Source organism: Somniosus microcephalus, chromosome 26 (assembly GCF_052327205.1).
Source record: "Somniosus microcephalus isolate GS21.2 chromosome 26, FLI_Smic_1.0, whole genome shotgun sequence".
Lineage (NCBI taxonomy): Eukaryota > Metazoa > Chordata > Chondrichthyes > Squaliformes > Somniosidae > Somniosus > Somniosus microcephalus.
The window spans coordinates 29,711,735-29,739,476 of NC_141012.1; the positions used below are offsets into that span (position 1 = coordinate 29,711,735).

The window sequence follows — 27,742 nt, forward strand, 5'->3', positions numbered from 1 at the left end:
TAAATACAGTTTATTATATTTTTCTATGAGCACTGTCATAACTATTTTACTGCTCTCATTAAAATACAATGCATCAACAAGCTCAAAGTTTTCAGGTAATCCAAACACTTCAAAAACACCAGATTACTACACAATGCTTCACATTAAATGTAGCAGTCAGCTATTCAAGCTGATTGTGAACACTTTAGCAGAAGTTCAAACAAGATCATTATTTTGCAAGTTTATAATTGAACCTACGCAGCACCATCTTTAACTTGTTCTCACTTGAGGCAGTCAGAAACGGCTGTGAGCTCCCACACACAAAGGGATAGGGCAGTAGCAGACACTGAACGTGAAGCGGGGGGTGGTGGTTAGAGGAGGCAACTGAAGGAATGATTGAAGAAGTAGGCTTTGAGGAGTTTTTTTTTGTAGGTGGGGAGAGATGTAGCAAGGTGGAGTGGTTCAGGGGGAGAACTCCAGAGTGTAAGGTCATGATGGTTGAAGGATCTGCCACTGCTGGTGGAGCGAAAGGTGGGACTGCTTAGATGTCCAAACTCCGAAGAGCGGAGAGTAGAAGAGGGACACTGTGCAGAGGAGGGAGGAGCAAAGCTGTGGAGGAAATTGTAAATGAGGATGATGACAGTCGTAAGGCACAGGCTTAAATTACCTGCGCTTTGGAGTCTCGATCTTAGCTCATCGCAGTGGCAAAGCCATCTAAAGCCCTACCCCTCTCCTCCCAAAGGGAGGGTAAAAATCAGAGAGACACAGAGGGAGAGTGTCATCCCATTCTGCTCTTGTGCATCTTCTAGCTGTCCATTTATAGTGACACAGGCTGAGGAGAAGTTTGTTTACGTGGCTTCCCTTGCTGTCATCGTTGGTCAATGGCCCAAGGGAATAAAATCAGGAAGAAATACAGATAGCATTCATCCCAAAATAAATAATCAACAATATAATAGGGAAAGCATGTTCTAAGATATCTCAACAAGAACCAAAACTTTATCCACTGAAATCTGAATCACAACACGATTCAATAAACATACAGGCTTAGTTGTTGATAAACCAGAATCTCCGATTCTCCCAGTGTTAGTCATCAGAAGTGATGACTAACCACATTTGAGCAGGAAGTTTATAAAGTACAATGTCTAGATTATCTTTTAAATGGATGCTTATTTTACTCCACAGAATAAATGTTAACTCCTTCTGCATCCTGTTGTAAGGAATTAAAAGGTGAGGAAGCAAATTAAACGCTATTTAGTCGTATTTCTGAAAATTTAACGTAAAATTTAAATAAGGTGACTTTGAGTGGGATGGTTACGCTGGTCATTGAACAGTGCTGTTGCATATTTCTAAGCGAAAGCGTGGCACTCTTTAGATGAAAGTAGCAGCGGGTTGAAGTGATAAAGCCTCTGCTTCTAGGCCTTGCATATATTGGTATATTAAATCACTAAGGGGACAATTCTTCATTCCTGTGCTTGCAGAGGATCAGGGTTCCCTTCAAATGTGGCTTCCCCACTAGGACCACAGAATCATGGAATTAACTCGTATAGTCTTGACATTATTAAATGGATGGTGATGTTGAACTTAGGTTGACCCCATCATGTTCCACTAGCAGCGACTTGTGCCCAAGATTATCTCTAACTCACTTGAATACATTTTCCTGGGGTTTCTACTGTAGCCAAAAAAGTAGGTGCAGGTAAACAAATGGAGAAACCAGATAAATTAGTGGAACCTGTTAAACAGTGCGCAGTGCATGCTACATTGTAAATTGCATGATACTTGCATATACGTACAATACGGGACTTATACAGTGCTGTACATTTGAATGGTACTACTAATTGGCAGGGTCAGGGTTCAACCTTGGTAGATGACTTGGGTTGTATCAGAAGGGTGAGTCAGGGAGCTTCTTGAGCATTAGGTGACGGGCAGTGTCCAGGAATAATTAGGAGGGCAGAGGGGGAAATCTTTTTTCTCTGATTAATCAAATAAAGTAAAAATTATAATCATTTAAGCTTCACGTTACAAATTCTTCAGTTTAATCTTCCTTGACTTTACGCCTCACTTTCTAACCGTGCATTGGTTGTCATGTTTGAGGTGCTGTTTGGGTTGTTTTCCAGTGCTTTGCACAGTTCTGCTAATTCAGATTCCAGTTCTGTCAGCCTGTTCAGCACACAGCGTCTCTGTAGATGCAGCATCGACTGTATGTCTCGTGCTTGTGAGAGATTTTTCAACAGGTTGCTGAAATCTTCCAGCGGTGACTCACATCTGCCACCAGGCTCCTGAAACATGGAAACACATGAGTGCGGCACAAACAAGACAGAGACCTGAGATTTTGGAGAATATCAGTCATGTTATTTACAGAAAATCTATAGAGCCCGTGTCCTTTAGAACAGAACAATAGTTCTAGATGAGGAAACCATTGTAAGCATCAGAAATCAGGCAGGACAAGGTTTTTGTGAGAAGGTGATAAATGCATCTTCGGAAGGGCTTCTGACTCTTCCTTATGCCTCCTCTTCTCTTCAGCCCACTGTTGGTAGTTAATTGTACTGGGCCCCACACTCTGGAATTCCCTCACTAAATCCCTCCATCTCATTCTTTAAGACCCTCCTTAAAACTTTGATCATGCTTTTGGTCACCCTTCCTAATATCTCCTTCTTTGGCTCGGTGCCCATTTTCTTTTAACGATGCCTTTGATGGAGCATGTTAAAGTCGCGACAAAAGCGGAAGTAGTTGTTCTTGTTACAATGGGTATGCCTCTGACTTTTAGTAAGAGAAAAAGTGTCGATGAGAGATCTCTCCTCAACGACAAAACAGTTTTCCATGGAGTGCTTTTATTTCACAGGCAAATATATTGAGACGAAATATGAGCAGGATGTTTTGTAAAAATATTAGCTTACTGCACTGTATTTTGAGACCGTCACAGTTATTGTAACCCTAGAACCTGGTCTGATTGACTAGTGCGTAGACATTTTTAACTCAGGGGTGATGCAGTGTGGGTTCTGCTTATGAGCAATCAGAATGACCTGGTTCTCTTCACGTTTTACTCAGCTCTCAGCCCCCTATTCCACCATGGACCCTGTTGGGCACTTCTAATCTGTGCAGGGGGCTCCAAAAAGACAGCAAAAACACCAGGGCAGTAAAAAAATGAATATACTGTTTTGCACAAAAACGAATGCAGGGAAAAGCCTATCCAACAGCTCTTGTATCCATCATTATATAGTCTCTGTCCGTACCGGTACAACGTTAGCCTGGATCCTTAGCTCCTGCTCCAAATGTTCAATCTGCTGGTCGTACTCTGCAATCTTGGTCGTGTAAAGAGAAAATTCTTCATTCATGTTATCCACTTCGTCCTCCAGTTCTACAATTCTGATCTGCAACAAAAGTGTAAGTGTGTCTTAGCACTTAATTGACTTATTGGCCAGCACGCCCCAATTTGCTGGTTCCTTCATCGGCACTGGGTCAAAGTCCTGGAGCTCCCTCCCTAACAGCACTGTGGGAGTACTTTCACCACAAGGACTGCAGCGGTTCAAGGCGGCGGCTCACCACCACTTGCTCAAGGGCAATTAGGGATGGGCAATAAATGCTGGCCTTGCCAGCGATGTCCACATCCCAGGAACAAATAATAAAAAAAGAAATTGTAATGTGCAATGCATGGCGCTGAAGAGAATCTAAAACACACAGTTGGATGTTCATCCCGCCCTGTGTAAAGATCTGTTTGTCCTTATACTATTTCCCAACAGTTACATTTTTCTAATTTTTTTTTTGATATCATGGAAGTATATCCCACTGAACAGATTTGGAATGTAGTGTGATGCACATTGCGTAGGAAGCGTTTGATTTCTAGCTATGTAGCTTGGCACAGTTGGGCAATGATCTACTTCGACAGTGATTTTCCTTTAAATGGATTTTCTTTCAAATGAATTTCCTGCTCCTGTCCTGAGGGTGATGAATCATGCTCCTTCACGATCCAATGGTGCCAGCAGCCCTCTGGCACCTTCCCAAGGTGGCGACTTTCCAAGAAAGCTCACTGGGTCAAGATCAGAAGCCGAAATTTTGGCTGAGTTTCCGCTCCCTTGGGCGAGGTGCCAGAGGGAATCTGCAATCCTGCTGAGGAACCCAATACTATTATGCAGCCAGTCATTCTAGACTTGGAGTCAAGTATTTATGCGAATCTACTGGAGAAAGAGCTGACCTACTTGGCAGAACTCTGACTTGAGAACATTGGCGATCTTGGCTTAAGGAAACAAGATGGTATATCTCCAAATCACACAAAGTGTATGTTTGTGAAAAAAAGAGTGGTCCAGGGGGTGAGGGGAGAGAGATTCTGGCTGCAAGGGAAAGACCAGGGAATTGGAGAAGGAAGATGTTGCTTAATTTTATTTTTGTAGCCATTTTGAAAATTCATTTTAACAGGGTTTTTGTGTTTGTAAGCAAGGGATTTCATGCTACCCGGGAATCCATAGTATTATATGATGGCAACGTTCCCATTAAGCTGCACGGCCATAGCGGTCTGGAGGTCCAGCACAGGCCGCTCACCGGCTTTCACATTGAAGAAGCCGCGCATGCGCAAAAATCTGAATGGGCCGCGCAGCCAGTTAAAGGGACCGCGCACCTAAAATAAAAATTAGAGGGAACATTGAACACCCGGTGTATGTCAATGTAACAGCAAGTAAGCAACCTCTGCTTCAGGATGTTTCAAAATCACTTGTAGCATAACATGCGTTGATGATTCCATACAATAGTGATTGAAGCCAACTACAGTACGGCGCTGTCAGTGAAATCTAAATATCTCTCTCCTGCACTCTACAATTCCAATCCATCTTCTACAGTCATTACTAGATGGCCATCTATGCAAATTTTCTACAGTAGTAATTTTGGAGAAAGATTGAATTGTTTCAGTATAAGAATGTGACAATGGTTTCAAGACCTGTCGTTCAATAGGAACGCCATTAAACAATACACAGCACCAAAATCCAGATACATCCCTTTAGAATAGCCAGATAACCTCACTTGTCAGTCAGCATGATTGGGTGTGGAGGAGGTAAGATAGTGTTTACGAACCGCACCATACCTGTGTGTTGGATTCTGCAAGATCTTCATCTTTATCTTCAAACTCTGATGTAAGAAAGTCAATTTTAGGAGATTGATCAGAAATCAGATATGTTAGTAATGTACTTCACATAGCAAAGACAAGTTCTTAGTATAGAATTATCACAGTCTTTTCCCCTTCTAAAACTATACCTCCGGAACCTCTCAGAGTCAAAGTCATGTAATTAGTGCCAAAAAGGAAATGGATGAGTCTCTGAAGAGATCTTTTAGAACGGATCACTCTGATATTCAGTAGTTACTTTCTCAAATACAAAAGCAAAATATTGCAGATGCTAGAAGTCTGAAATAACAACAGAAAATGCTGGAAATACTCAGCAGGTCAGGCAGCATCCGTGGAGAGAGAAACAGAGTTAATGTTTCAGGTCGATGACCCTTCGTCAGAACTGGTAAAAGTTGAAGATGGAACAGGTTTTTAAGAAAGTGTAGGGGCAGGGGAGGAAAGAACAAAAGGGAAGGTCTGTGACAGGATGGAAGGCAGGAGAGATTAAGAGACAAAAGGGATGATGGTGCAAGGCAAGAGGAGATGGTAATGGGACAAGTTAAGAAACAAAAGATGGCTCTAGATGAAGTGTAAATGGCACTGGCTGAATGATTGACAGCTGCCATGTGGGAGAGAGAAAAAAAATGGGGAAAAAAAGATAGGGGCCGAGGTTATGGTCTGAAATTGTTGAACTCGATGTTGAGTCCAGAAGGCTGTAAAGTGCCTAATCGAAAGATGAGGTGCTGTTCCTCGAGCTTACGCTGAGCTTTACTGGAACAGTGTAAGAGGCCGAGGACAGAGTGGGAGTGGAGCGGAGAATTAAAGTGACAGGCGACTGGAAGCTCAGGGTCACCCTTACAGACTGAACGGAGGTGTTCCGCAAAGCAGTCACCCAGTCTGCGTTTGGTCTCCCTAATGTAGAGGAGGCCACATCGTGAGCAGCGAATACAGTATACTAAATGGCAAGAAGTACAAGTAAATCGCTGTTTCACCTGGAAGGAGTGTTTGAGGCCCTGAACAGAGGGAAGGGAGGAATTAAAAGGGCAGGTGTTGCATCTCCTGCGCTTGCACGTGAAGGTACCGGGCAAAGGGGAGGGGCTGTTGGGGGTGATAGAGGAGTGGACCAGGGTGTCGCGGAGGGAGCGATCCCTTCGGAATGCTGAAAGGGGAGGGGAGGGGAAGATGCGTTTGGTGGTGGGATCACGCTGGAGGTGGCGGAAATGGCGGCGGATGATCCGTTGAATGTGGAGGCTGGTGGGGTGAAAGGTGAGGGCAAGGGGTACCCTATCATGGTTCCAGGAGGGAGGGGAAGGGGTGAGAGCAGAAGGGCCGTGTCAACTTTCTGTTCATTTTTAACAAAACGTAATTTTAAATTCTTCACTAGAAATGTAAAAAGCATGCTTGAAACTCCAGCATCATTTCAACCTGATCTAGACACCAAACTGCAGGTCATTGCATGTGGAGGTGAAAAGTGAAATAATCTGCAGAATTTGCTAGTTGTATAAATCATCATTTTAAAGCACCAGCGTCACAAATCATTATCAAAAAAATGTTAGCAGATGTGTTTCATGCTCCAGTTCTAGTTTCATTCTCTACCTCGTGTGTATTGTAACATTTGCATGTTGAATTGTCATTGGCCCGCAGGCATCTGTAAGGAATACCTATTGTGATCACATGCTGAGTTGTCATTGGCCTGCAGGCATCTGTAAGGACTGCTATTGTTTAGAAGACCTAGTAGGGGTCCTGACTCCATCTTGTCCACACGGTGCTGTATTGATTGAGAAAGCTCACAGACCTGATGCTTCATTAAAAGGGTTTAAACTGTAATACTCCATTGTCCTGCAATTTATTATTTTTGTACAAAGTATGCAAAACAAGACTAACTTTATAGCGACTGTAAACACCCACTAGCGAAAGAATGCTTTTTCTAGGCTAAATAAGAGCACAGGTGACCTGGTAGTAGTTAAAAAAAAAGGTTGATGTTCCATAAAAATCTGATTCAATGTTCCCAAAGGTTACCTGTTTCAGTATGGACTGTATCAGCTACCCTTCTTCCCTCCTGCACGGAGAATCTCCTGTACGTCTCCCGAGGTCTCAGGAGTTGTTGTAGCACATTGTGCAGTTTAAAGAATGTGTATTTCTTAAGTCTGGAAGTTAGAAAACAGTGTCACTGGTCTAAAGGTGAACATAAGCAAGCAATGCAGGCTTCAATTAGGCTCAAAAAGCGACCTGCTTTTCACATGAGTTTGTAATAGGAACGACAGAATTTTAAGTTGCTTTATTTTTCCCGCTTGACCAAAGCTGTTATGTTCTGATCTAAATTTACACATCGGGTAACAACAACTTGCATTTATATAGTGCCTTTAACATACTTCCGACAGCGCCAAGAAGCCGAGTAGTAGCAGTTTGGAGAACTACCCCCACTGACTAACTCGGCCACCGCGGGAGACTCGGACTCGGCAACATTTCCGGTTATTGAGGTGTTTTCGGAGTTTGAATTTTGCCGGTTAATAGAGAATTCTGGATATTTAGGTGCCGTTTAAATGAGTTTCCTTATTAGGACAGGTGACCAAAAGCTTGGTCAAAGAGGTAGGTTTTAAGGAGCATCTTAAAAGGAGAGAGAGGTAGAGAAGATTTAAGGAGGGAATTACAGAGCTTACGGCTGGTAAAAGCAAGTACTTTTAGGTAAGTAGGCAAAGTTTATTTATGCTTGAGGTAAGACAAGTACCATTGCTGGTCATTCCTCAATGGGAGACCCCAGCGTCACTTGTGAAGATCTTTATTTGATACAATTCCATGTCCTTTAGAAACTTCAGTAAATCTCAGCGAAATGTTCTTCACTACTAGGGGTCATTTAGAAAGGTTAGGATTAGGCCGTCCTCTAGTTAAATTTACACTCAATCGATGGTTTGCCATGCTGGCACACTACAAGCAAAAGGCTGCATCATTTGGCACTGCTGATAAACTTGCTACATTCAATTTTAGTATTTTCAAATCTGAAAATCAAGATTGATCAACTGTGCCTCCAAACTGTAGGTGCAGCATTGTACTGAAGCGATGCAAACAGCAGCCCCACTCCAGGCTGCCCCTCCCACTTCTTTCACAGCATAAAATTAGGGAGAATTTATTTTAGTTCCATTTTCTATCTGATTTTCTTTCTACACTCCAACACTTTATACACGGCAGCTTCTTTCAGTAGATATAAATTTTGACAGCCAATTTATTCTCATTTTTAAACTGGTCTAATTCACAAATGACAAAAAGTAATTTCTTGCCGATAAAAGCTTGTCGTCGGCATTGGAAACCATAAAATATAAAGAGCCGATTGTGCAGTGCCACACCACCCGGTGGTGGAAAAGTAGTTCTGCACCGGAAGTGTGCTGCGCCTCCTTAGGCCCAAGAACACTGGGATTTCCTGTCCTGGGTCATTGACATTGCTCGGGTGCGCCCTGTACAGGGTCTAATTCTAGTAGAAAGGGGCAGAAAATGAGGTAATTTGAACCTCAGAGAGATTGAAACTTTCTGGCCGCTTGTGGCGTCCCAATTCAAACTGTATGATAAAGAAAGAAAAAATCCTACCTCCATTCTTTGGCTGATCCTTGAAATCCCACAGGCCTTACAGTCAGCTGGGGTCAAAGAGCAGGCCACAGCTCCGTGTTTTTTTTTTAGGGCACCCAACCAAAAGTCCAAAGGGAAAATGAGGTGAGAAGCCGGGAACTCCTCGGCCTACCTTCAGTCAAATGCCTGTGTCAGGCCTGTGCCAAACTCCCCCCCGCCAACCCCACCCCGCCACCCGCTCCCCACCACCAACAACAGAGGACAGCGCCAGAAATCCCAGGGCAACAGGACAAAGAACTGGGTCTCTGGCCCTTTTTCCTAGCCTCTGCCCCTGGGGAGGCAAGGATCAGGAAAATTGCCCCTCAGGAACTTTACAATACTGCACAGATATAGAAAATTGCCTTTGATAGCATTTCTTAACAAGGTATGATGCCCTACTATTTTTAAAACAAGTTTCAGGTAGAAATATTTCCTGTTAGATTGAAGTGGGCTTTTGACCAAACCACAATGAGGCACAAGGAAAGTTTGCTTGAATCTATTGGCAGCAGTTTGCCCGTCACCGTGACAGTCACTGACTCACACTCAATGAAGATGGAAGTAATATTTGCAAATGCATTGCTGGGACACATTCTGCTCTATTTATATATTTTACACACACTAACCGACGCACCGTGGTGTTGCTCATGGTGAGTCGAAGGAATACGCTGTTTCACAATAACAGGGGTGTTTTACACTTATACAAGGCATTTAATATAAATATATATATATAATTATGTATTATTTAAGCGCTGGACCAGAGTTTGATAGTGGGTCTGAATCACTTTCTGTGATGGCAAACTGACCCTTGTACACTGTGAGGAAACAAATGGTGGCAACAGTCGCAATCGCCATCTCATCTGCCCAACACTCACCCATTAATGACTAGAAGGTGGCATTAGGTGTACTCCCCTTTATTCAAATGTTTCTTCTTGACGTAAGAAAACTACTAGGCACTTGGTCTAAGCGTTAAACAAAGCTTTAATCAACTGTTTTACAACATGGAGGTCTAGTTGTGTCCTTCACTAGTTCCTGTTAAGAATGTCCTGCACAAGCTGGGCCCGTGCCCGAGTATTTATACTCTCCCTGGACAGCGCCACCCGTAGGCCGCTCAGTATTATTTCATAAGTCTTTCTTTCATGAATGACTGATTCATGTCACTTCTCATCATACTCAATTTGAGTAACAGGTTCTCTACATGGGCCATCATGTTGCAAAGGGGAGAGGGTGGACGGACCAGGAGAGTTTATCCCCATTGACATTATCTGGTAGTTGGAGCTTGCCCGCATTGACAGGTCATCACCGTTAGAAAACTCAAAGAAACGAGTCCCTCCAAAGTATTGGATTGTGTTTGTTCAGAATAGGCTAAACTTGCGATGTTAGTATTTGAAAAGAGAAGCCAGATTGCTCAATTTATTTTGGGGGAGTGGCCTTTGGAACTATAAGATGATATTATCATATGGCCTGTGAATATCAGTCAGTGCTTTAAGGTAATAAAGAGCTTCACGTGCTTGCATTTAACATGTTGTTAGAAGATACCAACCTTTCATTTAGGCTTTCCTCAGTAAACTTTGTTTCAGGTGGGACTTTGATACGGATAAGATCTTCGAAGATTGACTGAGTAGAAGGAATCTGTTTAGTTTCATTCCAGTTTTCAGAGTCCTGGAAAATGGAAACAGAACCACAATTCACACCCCAACAGGGTTCACAGTTCACACCCCAAACAGGGTTCACAGTTCACCACCCAAACAGGGTTCACAGTTCACACCCAAGCAACACCTTATGAACAATAAAGATCAGGTTGGGGGGCAAACTGTGCGGAGGACGCCGTTACCACACATAAGGAAATGGAAACATGGAGCACCTGAGAAGAGTTAACAAACAGCTTCTAATGTTGGAAAAGGGAAGGCCATGCACTTTACTTTGTAGCAGAAAGTGGGGGACACTAATAAAAAGAACAAGTGAAAGATTTGGGAATGGGAGTTCGGTTGACGTATAGCAAATAACCAGAGTACAAATGCAGTGAGGAAATGGTGAATTTCCACAGTGATATAACTTGGAACACTACACCAGTTCTGGATGAATACTTGAATATTCAGATAAACTACAAAGGCCATGGAGAAGAGCAACTATGGTGATTCTAGGCTTGAACTCAACTACTGAGGACAGACAGTGGAACCGGTTTACTTCCCTCACAGGAAAGAATGAGAAGGGAAGAGAAGAGCCAAACATTTAAAATTGGAAAGGAATTGATGGAATGAGTGAGTTTTTCTCACTTAACACAGATCATAAATAAAAAAGCATGAAAGTATTAGAGTCAAGGACATTAACAATCAATATGGTTAATGCAGAAATGGTAGATACATTTTGAGAAAAACAAGATTTTTTTTATTGCAGAGGAGTATGATAGGGCTTCAGATAAGGCTCGGCAAACTTCAGGATTTAAATTGGAGATTGTCGAAATTGTAATGGTTGCACATCAGAGATGAGAAACAGGATGGGAATATTGGTCTGTGAAAATAATGCAATAAACTGTGTTCCAGAGGAGCAGTCTAGACATTCTTTAATATCAGTCCTCTATCAATTACTGATTGTTCATAATTCACTTTTAGCTCACAGCTGAAGGGAAAACTAATAAAAATATACTAAATCACTTGTTACTAAAATGCAAAGTAGGAAAGGGAAACAGCAGGGAACTGTTGTAATGCATAGTGGATGTTGTGATGTATAATTGTATTGTATACCTTTGCCTAAAGTAGTTATCTTTTATGTTTGCTTAACTGTATTACTTTAAGCTAGCTGCAAACTGCAAGAACAAACTAAATTATGGGAACAAAATGCTTGCGCTCTGTGCTTTTACATTCGTAATGGGTTGACTTTCACTTAGGCTGTAAACTATGCAAGTAATACCTTTGAACTATCAAGATAAGAATTCATGGAACTGGTAAGCCTAATGAGGTAGGAAGCTGTTTACAAACAATCTTGGAGGAAAAGACCAATTAACAACCGGAATCATACTCGAATATCTCGGTTATGAGTCCCATTGTTGAAACTGTGAAAATTGGAATCTGAGAAGCAGATAATGACTATCGCGGTGGGCAATAAACAAATGAGAGATAAGAGACTAGCCAAGCTTGCAGGTGTTTGTTTAAACTAGTTGAGATAAGCAGGCGAGTGAACTATACAAATGGTGACTTTTAGACTGTAGCAGGACTTGCATCCTTTCTTGACAGCGAGTCTTCTGTTAGCAGAAGATATTGGCCCTGGTTGAAATGGAAGAGTTTACGTTTGTGATATTGCAAGTGAGTTTGGGCATCAGTGTTCTCGCTCAGGCCAACATCCCCAGCATCGAAGCGTTGATCACGCTCGATCAGCTCCGATGGACGGGCCACACCGTCCGCATGCCCGATACGAGACTCCCAAAACAAGCACTCTACTTGGAGCTCCAACATGACAAGAGAGCCCCAGGTGGGCAGAGGAAATGCTTCAAGGACACCCTCAAAGCCTCCTTGAAAAAGTGCAACATCTCCACCGGCACCTGGGAATCCCTGGCCCAAGACCGCACAAAGTGGAGGAGAAGCATCCGGGAAGGCGCCGAACCCCTCGAGTCTCTTCGCCGAGAGCAAGCGGAAGCCAAGCGCAAGGAGTGCACGTCAACCCAAGCACCCCACCCTTCAACCACCGTCTGCCCCACCTGTGACAGAGACTGTAGGTCTCGCATTGGAATCATCAGTCACCTGAGAACTCATTTGTGGTGTGGCAGCAAGTTATCCTCGGTTCCGAGGGACTGCCTAAGAAGAGGAGGAGTTTGGGTGGAAACTTGATTCAAAACTTCACTTTGGGAAAACAGAGCAATTTGTGCCCAAATTGTACCCCAGGAAATGTAACCATTTCAGACCCTTAACAGAACCAGCATCAGTGCTGTTCTTTAATGCCTTGTCCTGCTGTTGTTTCATTATAGGGTTCCAATGACTGTACCACTACAGGCTAAACACTCCATTTTTTTTTTACCAATGTTTCAGTATCTTTGCGTTCTTCTGTCACACGAGCAGTAGTGTCACAACACATTAAGAACAGAGTGGTGCCCAAGGCGGCAACTGCACGATCAAACTCCTCAGTGAAGATGGGGTGACCATCGTTTATTTGGATTCCTGAAGACAGAGACAGAATTTAAGAACTCTGCCAGTTACACCCAAAAATACACTTTCACCTGTTTAAAGCTAATGGAACACAATCATATTGTCTATACTGTAATCCTCTAATATAGGGCTTGCAATTACACTATATGATAATGCAAGAATGCTTAACATATCGAATGCTTTGTTAGTGGAACTGCTAACTACTTTTATAAATAGTGGACAAAAGTATTTCATATGCATTGAGTGTTCATACCCTATAGTCACACAGCATGAATTCCAGGCCTTATTGGTGTGGCCTTATAGAGAATAACCAAAACATGATCGATTTTTTCACATTGTTTACTTTCATGCAGTACTATATTCTAAGGCCTTAGAGCACGTGGCCCAGTTCAAGTTCTAATTTCTCCTTCCTCACTGCCATTATGCTGCATTCCCCCCCATTTCTCCAATATCCCTGACCCACCTGTTGAACCTGAACCCTCTAGACTCAATCAGCTTTCTTCAGATTACACACACTCAGTAATCACAACCTTTGCTCCTCTAATATACAATGGACGAATCACGACATCTTGATATCCCCATATCCTTCAAGGGCCAATGAAAATCTGGTTTCTTCCAATCCTTCAAATACACAGTTTTTTCTTGTCACTCATAATATTGATGTTTCTACACTTAATCTTTCTTCACCCAACATTGTTGGCCTTACTATTTGATCTGATCTCAAATGGAACTTCCACATCCTTTCCATTGCTAAAGATACCTCTCGGAAGCTTGGTTTACGCTTTCATGCCAAGCAGAGCTTTCCTTGTCAAGAACTCTTAACTCTTTTTATAAAAAATAAAAAAATCTGTTCAAGACTTGAATTGTGCTCCTTTATCTAGGGAGTATCTTCTAGTGCCTCTCACACATTCCTGGATAGGATACAAGAAAAAGATTTTCAGCTCTAACCTCCCAACTTCTTATTCTCTCCATTGCAAGTTTTATTGTCTTTCTTTTAGCAATATGGATAGTGCTCCTCTGAATCTTCCTCTTTTTTTAAAAAACTCACTCTCCCAAATGCTGTCCCTCTCCCTATGTTGCTGAAATCATGACTCATCTCATACTCTTCTACTTGAACTAATTTTATCCTGAGCCTGAAAATGGCAGAGCTAGACTTCCCGTCATCAATTCTAACTCCAACAATCTTCAAGCCTTTGTAACCCAAGCTTTACAATACCTCAACAATCACTAGCTCCTAACTTACTGCATCATTCCTTTTACTTTTTTCAACCTCAGAGGAATACTGGCCCTTTACACTGCTTTCCCGCACAAACAATCAAGTCTGTGATTCCCTTTGATAAGCCCAAGTCTGCTGATAGCAGGCCCTTTATGGTATTAAAGTCTTGTTTACTTCCCTTGTTGTCAAGATTTTATATCATGGGTCAAATACAGGCTTAAACTTTAAAGTGAGCTTGATATTAGATGGAGGAAGTTGCCCCTTGTTAAAACTGGCTTTCATTTGAGATATGTTCTCGTGTATTTGGTACTTGTGTCACATGCTGTCTTGGAAAGTGAGCTTCAGCAGGAAGTTACACAAAGAGGAATGTACTATGTCTGATGAATTCTGCATAGGGACAGTCTTTACATAGTAAACACATAGAATGGTTACAGCACAGAAGGAGGCCCTTCGGCCCATCAAGCCCGTGCCAGCATACCATGTTAGTGTGCATGTTGGCTGATCTTGTGTATGGGCTGCATTTTAGGCGCGGGATGACGTTATACTTCAGAAATGTCAATGCCCAAAGGGAGTTATTAATGAACCTATCCCAACGTTTGATGCAAAGAAGACACTGATGTGTGATTTTGCTAGATATATATATATTTATTTTAAAGAAAAGGTTTTATAACTATTGCTCAGTTTCTGTTTAGGAAACACTATGTAGCTCGCTTTTTTTTATTCATTCATTGGATGTGGGCATCACTGACAAAGCCAGCATTTATTGCCCATCCCTAATTGCCCTTGAGAAAGTGGTGGTGAGCTGCCTTCTTGACAGCTGAGTGGCTTGCTAGGCCATTTCAGAGGACAGTTAAGAGTCAACCACATTGCTGTGGGTCTGGAGTCACATATAGGCCAGACCAGGTAAGGACGGCAGATTTTCTTCCCTAAAAAGGACATTAGTGAACCAGATGGGTTTTTACAACAATCCGGTAGTTACATGGCCCATTACTGGTGCACATACAATGAATGAACTTACGTGATGTAGCAGTTAGCCTGAGGCTACAGAGCAGTCATTAACTATGAGATACTTTGAATAAGTCACCAAATGCTCTTCCCATCTTGATGCTTAAGACCAGTTATACACTTTAGGGGTAAAAATTGGGTAGCGCCCCCGTGGTCGATTTTCCCAGGTAGTGCCCCGAGAGGGAGGAGGGGTGCTACTGGAAGCACCCCGCGTCCCTGTTGGGATGCTGCGAGCCAATATCGCAGCGCTACGTGCCGCAGTGCCGGGCTCACAGAGAACAGGAGGCTTCACAGGGGCCGGTGCTGGCAGGCGGCCAGCAACAAAAATGGCCGCCCGCCACCTCACCTTTAACTAGCGCCGCCCCGGCCGCAGGTAGGCCCACCTGACCCCGGTGGACATAGTGTTGGGTGGCGCTACCCAGTATTACAGGCGGGGCGCTGTGCATGGCGATGACGCCATCGCCGGCGGCACAGCACCCCGCGGCACTAACGGTTAGCGCCGCCGCCGCTAACCTCCCGCTGAATTTCGCAGGAGGCGTCACCGCGCCCAGTTGCTAGTTGATTTGCGTCCTGTTAGCGCTCTAAGGCGCAAATCAACCAAATTTAGCCCCCTTATACTGATATAGGTGTAACAATAAAATTCTGACAAACACAGTAGTTAGTTCATTTACCGGCTTTAATATGTGCCATTGTGTGGAGAATGATGACGATAAACCCTCCTGCGTTGTCAAGCCAGTTTGACCTGATGTATAATATCCTGTTGTTAGCATCGTAGTAAAAGCCCTTCCTGTATGAACTATTCTGGCAGCGAGTGCCTACTTCAGTGGGGACGCTGTCAGCCAGGAGGAGGGTAACAGGAGAGTGATCGCAGCTACTGCAGAGCAGGCGGGCGACGTAACACCCAAGTCTGTAGACCACGAAGTGGTGTGGGGTCAGGCTGCCCAGATCAGCTGGAATGAGGCTGGCGTCACTCAACGGAATGGGATCCAATCGATTAACATCACAGATTTCTATAAAGAAAAAAATACATTAATGAACACAACTACGAATTTTTAATGATTTCCGTGTGAGAGAATAGATCTTAATCAAGTAAAACGATACATATCTTTCAATCACATCATATCTTTGCCCGTCCCAAGGGATTGTGCTGTTTGGGGACGGAGCAATAGTGTATATGGTTGCAGCAAGTCTGGATAGGGCAGTTTGATGGGTCTGATGCTCCTATGTCATCCTTCTTTCCATATGTTTGTTTAATTCACTGAGGAACGGCACAGTTCTGCCAAATGTCTGTGCTGTTGCTGATTTACAAACCATTCCGATGCCTAGTCCCATCTGAAATATTAACCTCCCTTTTTCTTTCAGATGCTGACTGACTGTGTATTTTAAGAATCTTTATTTTGAAAATATCTACCGAAAATTCATCGACTGTTTTAGGACTTGCGTTGAGGTTTTTTTTTTAAATAGGTCATTGAAAATAATGGGAGTGTAAATGCCCAGTACCACCATCCTTTCTATGCCAAGGTTTACATTTCCTTCCTGGCCATTAGCATTGTTAATTCATGCCAACAGGTATTTTGGGGGGAATGTTTCTTCCCTCTCTAGTTTCTCCACCAAATTTTCCCCCTCCACCCCAGATCTTTTCTCCTGGAGCACAGGTCCATACCTTGCAGTTGCTCTCCTGTACTTCACCCAAGTGGCCATTATTCGTGCATGAGGTTTGACAGTAAGTGTTGTCAGGCTTAGGACCAGTAGTTATTGTCCGGCTTAAGACCAGTAGTTATTGTCCAACCCTAGTTACCCTGAGGGCAAAACAATTAGGTGCGGGGCTGGAGTCACTCACAGGGGTTATGATACTGCACTGGCAATCCAGAGGTTGTGACTTCAGTTCCATGGCAAGATAGCTCCTGGGTTGTTATAAAAATAAATCTTAATGCCTTCTTCACCTTCTATGCTTGGACAGCCCAATCCCATTGTAATGACCAAATTATGCATAAAGACAGGGAAATCTCTGGGGGCACTTGGCCACACGCCGCCACCCCCTACCCACTTCACTTAGATACAATGGGTGGGGCGCGCTCCCAGTGGGCTGATCAGGGAGGGAAATTGTGGTGGCCATTTTTGGGCTGGAGGGCCTCCTCGTCCCATTTTACTTGCCAGACCGCCTCAGCATCATCCCAAAACAGGCAGTTTTGTAAAAAAAAATCCAGGCCTCTGCTAGATTTCTGTACGGAGGTAGAGGCCTGCCTGTAAGTTTGAACCTGATATTAATCACATACAGCCACCACAACAAAACACAATACATTAGACAAGATGAGCCAAGAGGATTGAGCAGGCATTTTGTGCACTTAAACAAAGCTAATTTTTAATTCAATTCTCAATTTGGTATTTTAGGAGCAGAAATCATTGACTAGCCTGTCAGCTCCCATTCCTACCTGCTTTGAGGCCATGGTGCTGTTTTATTAACGCTTGTTTAATCTCTCTCATTTTTTTCAGAAGTGGAGAGGAAAGGAGGATCTCAGTTAACTCTTCATTACAAGGCGGGGTTGACACAGTGAATGTATCGGGCACTGACAGCTCTTCTGCCAAAAGAGAACATTTGTAAATATAGTGGCATTGGATTAACATGCAACCTACCCAAGCATAATGTACAATTCCCACTGCCTAACACTGGGACAAGCCCTCCCGTCATTGTTCCACGGCACCCTCTGCTGGTGCAATCAAGGAACAGTATATATAGTTTGTGGTAATTACAGGTGCACTATCCCTTATCCGAAACCCTTGGGACCAGATGTTTTTCGGAATTTGGAATTTTTCGGATTTCAGAATGGTATTCAGAATCAGTATGTAACACCCTAGCGGGGGTCCGGGCAGCACCCCATAAGCAAACACATTAATATTTCTGCAGTGAACCTTATGAATATTCACACTGAGTGGGATAAATAAAGACTATAAATAGTATTACAGTTTTTGTACAGTAATAATTTGGTAAATTAAATAGTGGGATAAATATAGACCATAAATACTCTAGTTACGCTCCACGAAAAAACTTTCGGTTTTCAGAAGTGCGGATAAGGGATAGTCTACCTGTACTGCCCTTCCAACCAATGAGTGTGTGGATTCAGGGGAAAATCTGGAATTGAAGAATAAGTCAAATATATTTTCTCCCCCTATTTTTTCTCCATGTATCAATAATTACAACATCCTGCCCCTCTCTCTGGGGAAGTGGTAAATCTGTGCCCCACTTCTGCAATGAGGGCTTTGGGAATCTGTCGTACAGTCGATTGAAGGACATAAATCGATATGCTACAACTTTATTGCAGAGCACATTGGAGCACAAGCACTCTGCTCTACAATTAGCAACCTTCACTAAACCTACCTAATGTTTCATCAGTCTAAAACATTGTTTAGATTAAAAGCAAAAGCAGATAAAGGTATTAAGAGTTTGCAAAGAGTACAAGTCTGGTTCAGGTTCCAAAGTGAAATTCATATTGGCCAACTTGTTGCTGCGGGCGAGTACTCATTCCTTCAATAAATGTTGCAGTCACCTTGTTCAATGGTGTTGATATTGAGCACCATGGGAAGTTTTACTGCGTTAAAGGTGCTATATAAATGCAAGTTGTTGTTGTTGTTGGATAAGGCATTATGGAACACATTTCCAAATGAAGGCAAAAAATGAGTTGACATGAAAGGGTCAATGTTGCCCTCAGGCTCCTGCACCTTCAGAGCTTTGGCAGGGCGAGATTTCCACCCGTTCAATGCCCTGTGCCCCTTGATTCCATCTGATATCCCAGGGCCAGGGCCATTTGAATATGTTGGGTAGGTTACTGATAGGTGCCTGCCTGCATTGGGGTGATCCCCTCGCAGGGAATGAAGGGAAATCGCTGTAACACAAATGATGGGAAATATACTGTACGACACACTCCCATCAGTTGCAGCTCATTCTAATACACACATATTAATTCAAACTTCTTCCTTACACATTGCTCACTGCATTGCATCATACTCTTTATTTATTAGTGATACACGTCTAGTGGTTATGGTACTTGGCTAGCAATCCTAGAGGTTGTGGCCACGATTTCCCCTACCTCCGGGGGGTGGGGTGGCTGGTCCCGACCTCACTGCTGGCTCCAGCCTGCTCTGTAAGATGATTTTACATTGATTGGACTTGTTAAGCCCGCCCAGTGCGTTTCCTGGTCAATTGAAGGAAGCGGGTCTGATGACGTCATTCGATGACATGTCATCAGCCGGTTTTCTTAAAGGGACCATGCGCAAATTGATTTTGACAGTTGTGCTGTCAGTGTTCTACAGTATTGAGGTGCTGCAAACACTGACAAGCACTGCACAGGGGTGCACGGCTGCACCCAGGCTCTCCCATGACTCCCTCCATATGCTTATGGAGGGAGTCACAGCACACAGGGAGGTTCTCTTCCCTTCCAATGGGCAGAAGAGACCCCCCCAGGAGATCAACACAGCCTGGTTGCACATTGCACAGGAGGACACAAGCAGGGATGTCATTAGGAGAACCAGGCTGCAGTGGCACAAACATTTCAATGATCTCAGTAGATCACAAAACGTTAGTACAAAGCCACATTGAACCTCATCCTGCTGTGCCACTCATCACATCCCTATCACTCTGCCTTCCCTACCCTACTCCTGCACATCCTTACTCACACCAATATACCTTGCACCTCCACCCATCCCTCGCTATCTACATTATCACTTCCCTATCTCACTAGCCACCCCTCACACTCACCCTCATCCTAGTGCAATCATACCAACTAACAACACACAAGGGTAGACACTTGGGTGTTTTATGCAATGTTCATGTGAAGATTCTGTTAATGTGCTGTCAAACATTGAAATCTTTATTTTCAACACTTTGCATTCTTGGACAGATTTCTGTGCGCTTTTGGAAGTGGCTTTGTGAGTTGTAGTGAATGCTGAGACATAACAGTACACCCTGCAATGGTGATGAGTGTGAAAGTAATGGCTTGGGCATTGTAGGGATGCTTTATGGTGCCGGTGTGGGGTGGTGCCAACCTGGCGCATCATGTGGCAGCCAGGGTGTACAGTGTCAAGTGAAGTAAATCTAGCCATGGTGAGGCCATCCCGGGCAGCAATGTGGTCGGGTGCTGATGCCTTGTGTCCTATGCAGCATCAGTTGATTACGGAGAATGTTGGTGGTGTTGTTGGTGCTGCTGGTGTTTGAGCTAATAGTGGTGGGATTCTGAGGACCAAGGTGAGATAGTTTCAAGGGCACGGATGCTGATGTAATAGATGGCAGGTGAAGTTGAAATGACAGAAGCGATTTGTCAATGGTGAAAAAGGTTGTTCCAATGAGGTGACACTGGATACAGTGTTTACTTCAAACACTTGCAATCTGCATAAAGTGTGAAGGAATAAGCAATATACCTATTCAGAAAAATACACCATTCTATAAAAGAATTCTGACTTTATTAAAACATGACATACTAGGTCTGGAAATCTGGAAGCCTCAACAATGGAGAAGCTGTGAACAGCATTCAGGCTATTGAGATAAGATAAGTTGTTGACACTGAATCAATAGCCTTATTGAAATAGGAGGTTGGAGGTTCCTGATAGTCTGAAGCTTTGGAAAGAACACAAAGGTATACCCTATTAAGGTGTCTTAAATTACACTTTGGAAACAAACACAGAAAATTAAAGAAACATATGCCTTCATAAAAATGATATCAAATGAAACACGGGAGACACAATTCTGTGTTGCAACCAGCTGAGGTGACATAAGAATTGCATAGAAGACTTTGGTAAGAATGACATCAAATAGATGCACCTGCTCCGCACCATTTTTTATGATGAGCTTCATACACCTAAGGGTAGAGACATAATTCTTAATGCTACAAGCTGATCTAACTGTAAAAATAGCAGGTGTCAACAGAAAAATGACTAGAGATAATTAGATAACATCAGAAAACTTCAAAGAAAATACCACTGCAAAGGGGTATAAAAATTGAACTTTCAAATGGGATGCTAGATTCGCTGGAAAGGGGCAAAGCGATTCTCGGCTTCAGAGGTAGCTCTGTAAGTCTTCAACTCTTTGTATCTCGGGGATCAAGGTATTGTAATTGATTTTGGTGGATATCCTGGAATAAGACTAAGAAATGTAAAAATGTAACAAAGTTAAGATTTGAGAATAAGGATCTCTGATAATAGAATTATAAGCTTTTTGTATTTGGAACTGTTAATGTTGCGATTGAATCACCAACTGTAATTATATGTCGGTTCTTTAATAAATCTATATATTTTTAGAATTGTCTCACATAATACTTCGGTATCAAACTTGCAAACTCAATCTCTGTATGCTCTTTGGTGAGGAGTTGCAGAATTCTGGGGGAGTTTTCCGGACCCTCATAATATCTGGAACGTTACAGTCTAGCTAAACTTATTAAACATGCTATTTGGAGGATGGTAACATCTTTAGGTTGTTCCTTTCCTTTAGGGAGAGATAGTCTGGACCTTTAGACCCAATTAAGCGTCTTTAGGATTCGGCTACCTCAAACTTTAGTTGAAAGTGAACGTCTGGGGTTCACTTTCAACTAAAATGCCTGATCTGGGGTAGCCCTAAAGGGGCTAGGACTAGTAATTATCCCTTCAAAAGCTCAATCTATCTTCCAAATGCAGTAAGCAACAGCTTCTGAGCTTGGAAAGTGAACAGCTGTGAAATGGGAGTTTTTACAGCACAGTAAAGAGATGATTTCATGATAACATAACTCCCGACCTGCTTACCTGACGTGATTCCCCAAGCAGTGGGGACCCCATGGGTGACCTCGTAAAATGTAAAGGTGAGATCAAAATACTTTTTAAGTGGCTCTTAACAAGGTCATAATTACCTAAATTGCCTCCTCTGCTGCTGTGTGTTGGGTCTGTTCAACGTTGACAGAACAGACATCTGGGAAAGTCTCGTAGCGGCAGGTTGACAGAGGGTTCCTGACCCGCAGTCAAAATTTTTTTTCCCACCTGACCCACCAGCAAACGCTGATCTCCCCAAAAATTCCCCTACGTGTTCAAATCCCCACCATGGAAATTTGTGAAATGTGAATTCCGTAAATCTGCTCAGTTGTGGGGTGGCACCAGATAAAATGACCATGAAAGCTGCTGGATTGTCATCAAAACCCAACTGGTTAACTAATGTCCTTTAGGGAAGGGACTTGCCACCGCCACCTGCTCTGTCCTACACATGACTACAGTCCCACACTATGGCCAGGACTTTCCTCGGAGCTGCACGCGCTCTGTAACCTCACCGGAAGTGCGCCGGCTACACAGTTTATGCGCACGAACGGAATTTCCACTGCACTTCGGGTGAAGTTATGATGGTGGAGAAATTCCCGGCCTATTTGAATGACTCTGCATGCCCTCATGACAACTAGGAATGGGCAATAAATACTGCCTGGTCGAGGCCACCCACATCCCGAAAATTAATTTTGAAAAAAATCCGTCAGCAATAAAACGCCTAACCTCATTCTTATTCAAAAAAAATTATAAAGCTCCGGCAATGGCTTAGTTGTTAAAGGGCTCAGCAGCTGAGTCAGGCAGATTAGAAGGCCCCAGGTTTAATTTTTGGTCTGTGCTATTAGATGATCTCTGCCGGGCTGACAGTAGGTGCATTAAAGTTATCAAGAGTTCTAGGCCCATGGAGGGAAAATCAAGATTCCCAAACTTGACAGGTACCCAGTGACCACCTGTATGTACATTCACGTGTGGACGTGAGACAGAAACAGGGCTGATCTTGGACATGATGGTCAAATAATCCCTTATTGAGGCTCACACATAAACAATGGATGGCTGGGTGATGTACCAAAGGGCACCAAGTGCCCATGGAGGAGCCAACACTTTTGGGAAGAAAAAGAAAAATGAACAAATCTGATAGCTTTCAGAACATTTATGGGATTGTAAAGACAATTTTAAAACCATGTAAATAATTTTGCTATAATCAGAACAAATCAGAATGAATGCCAAGTCTCTCAGCGAGACACCAGTATAGCAAAGCTTCTAAGAACATATGAAATAGGAGCAGGAGTAGGCCATTCAATGAGATCATGGCTGATCTTCTGCCTCAACTCCATTGACCGGCCCTATCGCCATATCCCTTGATGCCCTTACTAGTCAGAAATCTATCGACTTCTGTTTTGAATATACCCAATGACTGAGCCTCCACAGCCCTCTGGGGTAGAGAATTCCAAAGATTCACCACCCTCTGTGTGAAGAAATTTCTCCTCATCTCAGTCCTGAATGGCCTACCCTTTATCCTGAGGCTGTGGCCCCTGGTTCTAGACTCCCCAGCCAAGGGAAACATTCTCCCAGCATCCACCCTATCAAGCCCTGTAATAATTTTGTATGCTTCAATGAGATCCCCTCTCATTCTTCTGAATTCAAGAGAATACAGGCCTAGTTTACTCAATCTCTTCTCATATGACAGTCCCGCCATCCCAGGAATCAATCTCGTGAACCTTCGCTGCACTCCCTCTATGGCAAGTATAGAGAACCAGGGCAAATCAGACAGCAACTTCCTGATTTCCGTGTTTAACGGCGAGTGCTGATTTCAGACTCACCTTTCGCCGGAGACGAGATTGTTCTTTGTTTCTCAATATTGCCTGATATTTCTGCACCGTCAACGGCCAACTCTTCAACAGGATCCATTTCCTACAGAAAAAGCATCGAAACGAAGGGGCTTTAATTTGCTTTGTGTGTTATAGTTAAGATGGGCTACTTGTGCACAAAAGGGTCATCATTTTATGACTTAGTATTATTTAAGCAGCCCGTCCTTCCAAACTGGCTAGCAAGAAGGGCTGGGGACAGTTGATAATTGCCCCACTGTATGGGAATTATTTTTTCTTACATTATGTTAATAAGCACCCATTGCAAACTTTAAAATGTTCAACGGTTGTGTTTAACGTGATGCAGCACTATGCTGCCTCTGTGAACGAGTGTGGCTCACTCTTTCTATGTACTACTGCTAAGTGTTGCCCTATTAGAAGTATATGTGGAGGATCCCCGAGAAGTCTACTGGAGGGGCCTGCTTGTGATTCCACTGGCTGCTGACTGCAGAGACATCAACAACAACAACTTGTATTTATATAGCACCTTTAACGTAGTAACACGTCCCAAGGTGCTTCACAGGAGTCTTAAAGACAAAAAATTTGACACCGAGCCACATAAGGAGAAATTAGGGCAGGTGCCCAAAAGTTTGGTCAAGATGTCGGCTTCAAGGAGCGTCTTAAAGGAGGAGAGGTAGAGAAGCGGAGAGGTTAGGCAGGGATTTATTAAACCATAAAATCGATTGTACCATTGTTGTATGGGGTTCTTGTTCAAATACAAAACTGTGCTCCTTGTATAACTTTTTACCTCTGGTTCTGTCTTGTCTTGGGTGTGCATATTCAAGTCATCCGGAAACCCATACAGTCTTTGTGCCTTTGCAATCATTTCTTTGGAGATGGTGATGTGTCCAGAGTTGATTTTACAAACCAAGATTTGTAGATTATTAAAAAGTTCCTCAAGACGCTGACTAGATCGGTCTCCTAAATAGAAAAAAAAGGAAGTTAAAAATGTTAAATATAACTTAGGGTATGGGCAACATTGCACGATGAGGTCAGTTACTGTGGGGCTGTACTGTTTTACTATGCACAAAGGATTGCCACTTCCCTAGTAACCACAATCTTATATCCCATCACTGTCTCCTTCATGTTATATGGTGTTCGATTGCTAAAAGAGTTTCCATCAGATTGTAATTGCGTCACCTTCCTTCCTATCTCATGATGTAAATATCACAACCCAATTGAATTGGCAGATTGGTTGTGATTTACCCCAGAGGGCTGTGGATGTTCAGTTGTGGATATATTCAAGGCCGAGATCGATAGATTTTTGGATACTCGGGGAATCAAGGGATTATGGAGATCAGGCAGGAAAGTGGAGTTGATGTAGAAAATCAACCATAATCTTACTGAATGGCGGAGCAGGCTCGAGGGGCCATATGCCTACTCCTGCTCCTATTTCTTATCTTACTTATAGATGATCATGACATATTATGGTTAATCACCAAACCTGATCATTTGATCAATAAAATACGACGATGGTCTCAGATCAACGGTAACTCATATTGTTGATATTTCCATAAATTTTTAAGTCGATGGAAATCCTCAATTGATGATGCTAAGCATTGTAAGATCCACCACATTATCAACATGGGATAATTATGCTTCCTCAACTTTTGACAGCTGGCTCAACCTTGAAATTTGGCGGCCAGTTTAAACCTGGTGTCAGTTCCATGCAACCTTTAAAGATATGAAATTTCTTAAAAATGAAAATTGGAATCCTCAAATCGGTTTTAAGATAGTACAGTACAGAGAAAATAATTCGATCAGCAGGAAAATGCTACACTCTTACTGAGATGGAGGTTGAATTCAAAGCACCTTAATAACCCCAAGGTAGGAAATAAGCAACTAAATGCCCATTGTTGGAAGCTGGGATGTCATCTCAGTTTTACAAAGCAAATTTCAGGAGAATCTACAATGGTTTATCACAAGAAAACCGTTCCTATCTATAGAGGCCATGTGACACAGGAGATTCATCCTTTTGGTGGACTACTAAAATTAATCTATAAGGGGCACAACATGTCTCTCAAACTAAACCGATACTGTTCTGGACATTATGTGACATTTTTACATGCAGTAGCACCCTCTGGTGGTGGTTATTGTGTTAGCAGTGTGTTTGTATGAAGCAGAGGTCATTTGACCTTTGTACCTTTCTTCCTGTGTAACATAGGAAGTAGAATTCCAGGAAGAACCTGGCAGTAATGGAGGATTCCATAAGGGTTTCACAATCCAATGTAATCTGATTTCATATGTTAGGCCAAGCGCAATATCTGTGAGTATCTTTGTTTCTTAGCATAATAGCAACGTTGTCAGAGTAATATTTTGATAACACTATGTTTATAAAAGGTTAATATTTGATAGTTATAGAAGTTAGTCCAAATGTTAGTTAGTTATACAATTAGTCTATTCTACTGTTTTAAATATGTTTATATCTTATGTAATATCGAATGTATAGTACTCAGTTTATGTACAAAACATACTTTATCTTTGTTTACAGTTTCACAAAATTTGTTCAAGTAAAGGCTTCAAACAGCAAACGGCTTCACGAAGAATTATTTTGAATAGAGTGTTTAACTTGCTGGATAACTAGATAGGAGCACGTCTAGCGCGGCCAGTACAGATCCAAAACAGCTGGCCGTATGGTAACGTTGTTTTTGTTCTGTGTTTGTCAACTGCTCATTTACACATCATTAATAGCAGCAAATTGGCTTACAGGAAATTGGCCAATCAAATGTAATTTGGGCCAAAATCGCGTTGAACAGCCTAACCGGCAAGGTACACCAAAATCTACGCTGATTTTCCAGTCAGCAACTTATGCCAAAATTCTTATTGGCATACGCCGGAAAACTGCCATAAAATAAGCAGAAATTAGTGTAAACAATCAAAGCTGGAGGAAAACGTGGAACTTTTGCCATATTCCTTCTTTAAATTCCTCAATATGTTTGAAAATTAAAGTTTTGATCCATCAAGCCATTACACATTAGGTACAGCATGTTCAAGAAAATGCAACCATGGAAGCTTCTCAATTTTTAATGCAACTCATTCTGAGGACATAAAAATCGACTAAAAGATGCAGAAAACAGTTTCGGGAGCCAATTTTCACTCTGAATAATCGTTGTGGCAGTAAGGGCCTAAAACTGGGCTCGGTAGCCGTATGGGCCCTGTTACCCCCGACGATGGGCCTGCTGTGACTTTCACAGAGGCCTACCGCTGGGCAGCCAAAGCGCTTGCCTGAAGCAAGCAATTGGCCTCTTTCCCATGTAACTCGGGGTCCTAATGACGTAGTTAGGACCCCGATTGCAATTTTAAGGGGCACTTAGGCGGAGCTTGTGACACAAATGCTCTGCCCAGGTCTACTGTCATTCCAATCTGGAATTGGCCACAAAAATATTGCAGGCCGCTTTCGGCCCCTCCCCCCTTCCTCCCTCGGCATCTACTTGTGGGCCTCAGCCGGCCGACATTCCTAAGGCCAATGACTGGCTAGCTGCATCAGGACCCCTGCTTGAAGTCCGCAGCTGGCCTGCCACATTCAAACCAAGGGGAACGAATATCGTGGCTGCTTTTTTTAATGACGGAATGGGAGGCACTCTGCCGGCCAGATGCCCAAAAGTCCAAAGCTGTGAGGAGAAATAAATTTTTTTTTTTTTTTTTTTTTTTTTTTTAAAAAGGCCATAAAAACCAGAAATATGACATCAGATCATGCCGGGCCTAAAATTTTCGGCATAAATGTGGCGGCACAGGGTTTTGGTGGAAGTTTGCGGAATCGGTGCAAAAAGATCGAGGAAACTCGTATGTAGCGTAAGTCACTTACACAAGAATTTCCTCAATCCTTTGTGCTGAAAATTGACACTATGCCGTACTTGTGGCGTTGTTTCAGCGCAAGTTTCCAGGCCAATCTGGCCCACTGTATTTTGTGCAGCACTTGCACCAGGAATGAAGAGGAACAGAAGTCTTCCTTACTCTGTATTATTGGGCTCCTCTCCTGGTCGTTAATCATGGTACTGCTGCCAATGTCCCTTTTCATTACATTCGGAGCTTCAGCCTTTGCTCTCGTAGTGGTTTCCAGCTCCTCTGCTCGCATCCATTTCCCTTCCAT

At 42.9% G+C, this 27,742-nt stretch overlaps 1 protein-coding gene across 1 annotated transcript; it reads right to left on the reverse strand.

Moving 5' to 3' along the window:
* On the reverse strand, window positions 1-27,742 carry LOC147100372 (uncharacterized). Its single transcript, XM_085968230.1, has 11 exons — window positions 27,607-27,742; window positions 24,401-24,672; window positions 23,608-23,698; window positions 17,452-17,598; window positions 15,691-16,029; window positions 12,671-12,810; window positions 10,203-10,321; window positions 7,085-7,212; window positions 5,048-5,091; window positions 3,210-3,347; window positions 1-2,255 (listed from the first exon to the last, which is right to left on the reverse strand). Exons 1-11 carry the CDS (start codon window positions 27,740-27,742, stop codon window positions 2,028-2,030), a joined length of 1,782 nt encoding a protein of 593 aa, XP_085824356.1. The 3' UTR covers window positions 1-2,027.